General features: G+C 34.6%; 1 protein-coding gene across 1 annotated transcript; it reads right to left on the reverse strand.

Annotated features, from left to right (window-relative positions):
- Positions 1-685: 685 nt before the first annotated feature.
- Positions 686-2059, reverse strand: LOC145168808 (geranylgeranyl diphosphate reductase, chloroplastic-like). The gene has a single exon (XM_079087490.1). It carries the CDS (start codon positions 2057-2059, stop codon positions 686-688), a length of 1374 nt encoding a protein of 457 aa, XP_078943616.1.
- Between the last annotated feature and the right edge of the window lie 3131 nt (positions 2060-5190).

The following is a 5190-nucleotide window of genomic DNA, read 5'->3' on the forward strand; positions in this document are numbered from 1 at the left end:
GCTAATAAATAGGTTTAATCGTTTCATGTTTGTCTTTTTAAGGTTGTAGGTTTAAGTTTTTATGGTTATTTTTATTTATTTATTTATTATTAAATTTCATGTAATGTTTTTTTTTGTAAGTAATGTAATGTATGTATTTTAATTTTTAATTAATGAAATGTTATGATTTTTATGAAAATTAAAGTTATTAGTTTAATTAAATTGTTAAAAAAAATGTGTCACCATTTTTTGAATTTTTTGGATGTGACAAGGAACCACACTTTGGTGATGTAGCGTTTATGTGACAATGTGACAACATAAGAGAGTATGCCACCACTCCCTCTAGCCTTAAACATACATTTAACACCATATAATTTCACATAAAGCTTTTCAAAAAATAAAAGTTTAATTCTTATATATGAGAGCTTTTGCAAAGAAATTATTAATTCTATGAAAACATGATACTCTTATTTTCTAAAAAATTGTGATAATATCTAATTATCTATTAGGATTTATGTTTGCAAAAAAAGCGTTTTCTCTTGATGAAAATATAAATTTTTATGTAACAAACATTTTTAAAATTTAAACTATAATTTATTAAGGACCTACAACATAAACAAATTAAGTAGAGACCTACACTAAAATTACCATTACTAATTTACCATAGGTTTAAAATAATCATATCTTAGCCTTCTCTTTGCTTCGCTTAATTATTAGCCCTTACCAGGCTCCCAATTGAACTCACGGCGAACTTCAACCGCTCCAAAGGATTCACAGCGGCCACCGTCTTGTACAAATAGCTCTCCAATATCATCTTCTGCGCATATTCATGCCGAAACAACTCCACTACAACCTCCTTCCCCATATTCGACCTATAAAACACCTTATCCACCATATCCATCTTCTTAAACGTCGGCCCATATTTTGTATCCCATTTCTCCAGATACCTCCTCAAATCTCTCTCATTCACCATCCTCCTCCCGTTCTCCGATCCCTCCACTATCGCCTCCGCACACATCCGCCCGCTTTTTGCTTCAAAATATATCCCTTCACCGGAGCCTTTCATAACATACCCGGCGGCGTCTCCTACCAACGCTACCCTCTCCACCACTCTCCTCGGTCGAGGGTGTTGTGGCATGGGGTGAGCTTCCACACGTATGATCTTTCCTCCTTGAATCTTTTCACCCACACGGAGGCGCGTGGCGAGCTGGAGTTTTTCAATGTCTGGTTTATGTCTCAAGGTTCCTGTTCCGACGTCCACGTGGTCTGATTTCGGATACACCCATCCGTAGAAGTCAGGTGATATGTCACTTCCGACGTACATCTCGGCTAGATTCTCGTAGTACTTCATTTTGTTGTCTGGGATCTTGATGCGTTCTTGGATAGCTATAAGGTATTCATAATCTCCGGCGTCAATGGATTTTGCGACACGGGAATTTGCTCCGTCGGCACCAATTACGGCATCAACTTCGATACTCATCCTTTCTCCGGCGGGTTTTCCGTTGTAGGTGTTGTAATGGAGGACGTATGGTTCGTTTCTGTCTTGGGGTTTATCCATTTTGACGAAAAGTCCGTTAATGATGGTGGCGCCGGAGGCTACAGCGCGATCACGGAGGTAGGTGTCGAGGACTTCCCGACGGACCATTCCGATGTACTCATGGGGTTTAAGTGTTTTGCCGATGGTGACGGAGACATTTGACGGGGAGATGATCTTCAGATTGGTGACACGGCGGTCAATTATATCCATCGGCAAGTCAAATTCTTCGACCATGCAAAGTGGGATGGATCCACCGCAGGGCTTGGCATTGTCCAGTTTGCGCTCGTAGAGGTAAGTCTCTATTCCGCCTTTGGCTAGAGTTTCGGCAGCTGCGCCACCGGCAGGACCACCGCCGACCACTGCAACACGAAGATTTCGTCCAGTGATTGTGGGACTGGACTTGGCGGCGACAACGTTAAGACGGCGGTAGTGGAGTTGGCTTGGTACAAGGCATTTAGATGGAGTGGTGATCGAGTGGTGGTGGTGTTTTTCCATTGAAGATTGGTGGAGTCCGATGAACGACTTGAATGTAATTGAGGCCATTGTGGATGTCTTAAGAGAGGTAAACTTTAGAGCGGGGTTTTCTGATTTGCAAGATCCATGGATTCATTCGTTTAAATAGAGACGTTTTCTGATTATTTTAATTTTAATTATAATTTTATTTTAAAATGTCTAATTGAATTTAGAATAAATTACATAATTTGTTTATATGGTGTTCGTTAATATAGTGTTGTTTTCTTAACTTTTATTATTATTATTAGATGTGAGACCCGTATATTATACGGGTTGATTAAAACATAATGTTAAATATGAGCGATTAAATGAGAAATTTATTTGAATTTGAAATATGAAATAAGTGAAAATTATTGGAAAAAAAAGACATGCAAAAAATAAATTAATTAAATTTATGTGTTTAATTGTCCGACGCGTATACTAAACAAATTATTATAACAAAATGTTAAATACAAAGGTTTAAAGTATAAATTTATTTGAAATTGAAATTGAAATTTCAAATTTCAAATTTGAAATTAATAGTCATTATGGTAGGTTTAATTTATGTAAACTAAATTAATGATATATTGGAAATGAATAATGAAGTAAATGACAAGTGGAAAATAAATATATATCAAAATTATAACAAAATGACATGTAACCAATTGAATAAGAGAAAGACAAGTGGCAATAACATTTTCATTTATTAGGGTAAATTATTATTATTATTATTATTATTATTATTATTATTATTATATCATGGATGGTAATTATGATTTGATTTTGATTGCATTTTGGTCTTTAAATGAAAAAAATTGTATGTGTTTATCTAATTTATTTTGACTTTAATTTTTTTTATAAAACTCTATATATTTGATTTTCTACTAATTAAACTTAATTTATTTCTTAAGCTTTCATGAAAAACTGTTACAAACAAGAAGACAACTTTATAAAAGTACAAAATCTTATAAATACAAAATCGGAAAAAAATACAAGGTATTTTAGGAAAAAAATTACGATTAATTCGGAAAAAAACATCAATATGTAAGATCTTTTATGATATTAACTCAATTTTTTATTTGTTAATACATCATTAATAAAAGCACTCATACATCCTTTATAGAGTTGTACATTTCAATATTTTAATGTACAAATTGTTGTGTATGAAGAAAATTTATTGTGTATGGATCAACTCCCTTAATAAAAACTAGATACAAGCACCCATAACTCACCCCCTTATACATTCCATTGTATTCCTCTATTTTCTTTCTTGTTTGTGACACCGTCAAAACATAATTGAGCAAGACATTGTTGCCACATATTCTCACATCTTCTTGTCGGTCATAACCATGTTGTAACACCCGTAATTTTTACATATGTATTAATACTATTTTCTAGGAATTTATCAAAGTATTATACAATATTGTTTAAAAACTAGAGCTTCAAAAACCATATAAAGTTTCCCAGAGAGCTAACGGGTGTACAAACCATATCAAAACCATAATTAAAGCAACAAGATTACATTATACAAAATATATATCTAGTCCATGCTCTTGCTCCTACCATCTCCACTCGTTTTAAGGTTTGCTTCTCAAACCTGGAATACATGGCAAAACAACATATATCAGACACACAAGTCGCGTGAGCTATAAATTAATCAATTTAATTTAATTTAACATTTACCACATAACATATATCAATTTCCTTTAACGACCCAAATTGGGCTCAGTCGCATAAAACGACACATATGCCAACCTTTATCGGAGAACAAATCATTTGGGCAGGGTCTTGTTAATTCACTACTAGAATATAGGCCTTTAATGACACGCGAACCATGACACACAGTGATTTATGATACGTAATAGTGTGTGTGTCCTAAAAATGATGTCATCTTCCAAAAATTTAAAGGATTTAGGACACGCATTTTTGCGTGTCCTAAACTTAATGTCAGAACAAAAGAAATAAAAACACGGAGGGCACCCATTATAAAAAGTGTGTCGTGTAAGCATGGCCACTTTATAATTTTTAAAATGAGCGCGCATTCCAACTGTTTATCTTATCAAAAAATCGGAGAGACCATTATCTAGGGCTTTTTTTTTTCAAGGAGTGCTCTCTGCAAAGTTCGCTACCTCCGCTCATCTCCTACCAGCGACCTCCGTTCACCTCTTTCCACTGGCAACCTCGGGCCCACCTCACCTTACTGGAGACTGCGATGACTTTTCAAGTTAACAAGCCTTCGTTCAAGAGCCAACTATTTACGGCTCCCCACACTCACATAGACTACGATTTAGGGCTCGTTACATTGTACCCGTGTCGGGCTTACAAGGAGATTAAGCATTTTGCGACTTCTCCTTGTTTCCATCTGTGAACTAATGGAGCCCTTGGTACAGGTGACCTTGCCTCCTCCACAAATCAAATTGTAAGTTTTTATAATTTTTTATAATTTTATGGAATTGGGTGCTCATATTATTTTCAAAAAAACTTGTTTTTAACCTATTATCGTTCTTTTGTTTTTGCTTGTATCTGGAAAGTCTTTATTCTTGATGGATTTTTTTGCCATCGTGATTGATTTTATTTCCATGGTGTGAACTGTGATGTTGAACTCCAGTATTAGGGTTTTATATGCTTTATTTTTTTTCAGAATCTTTTTTTGAGTAGCTCCTCCTTCAACTCCCAAGATTAGTAAACTGATAATGGTTTGTTGGAGATCGTATATAGGGAGTCACCATAAAGTGAGGTTGAAGGTTTGCAAATAGGTTCTCATGGATGGAAAGTGATCCGACCAACACTGTTTCTTTTCCTTGCAATTTGGGTTAAAAATAGCATCCTCACGATCCCCATTTACATGTGCAACCAAATCTTTACTGCTTCTCCTTCTTTGGATAAATACTCATGGCCACTAAGGTGGCTAACATCAATGCTTTAATAGAATAGGTGAATAAGTTCTACAACCTTTTCTGCAAATTTGATTGATTTATTAAGAGTAATAATTGACTGTTCTATTAATCAAATCTTCTAATAATTGATTGTTCTATTACAAAGGTTCCTGTCTATATAATAATTTTAAATAAAAGAAATGTGGAGCAGGTTGCTGAAGCAATCAAGATTTTGACATCAAATGAGAAAATGAAAACAATATTGGTGAACATTTTTGGAAGAATAATGAAATGCAAGATTATAGC

This window comes from Lactuca virosa, chromosome 4 (assembly GCF_052849685.1).
Source record: "Lactuca virosa cultivar CGN04683 chromosome 4, Lactuca_virosa_CGN04683_v6, whole genome shotgun sequence".
NCBI lineage: Eukaryota > Viridiplantae > Streptophyta > Magnoliopsida > Asterales > Asteraceae > Lactuca > Lactuca virosa.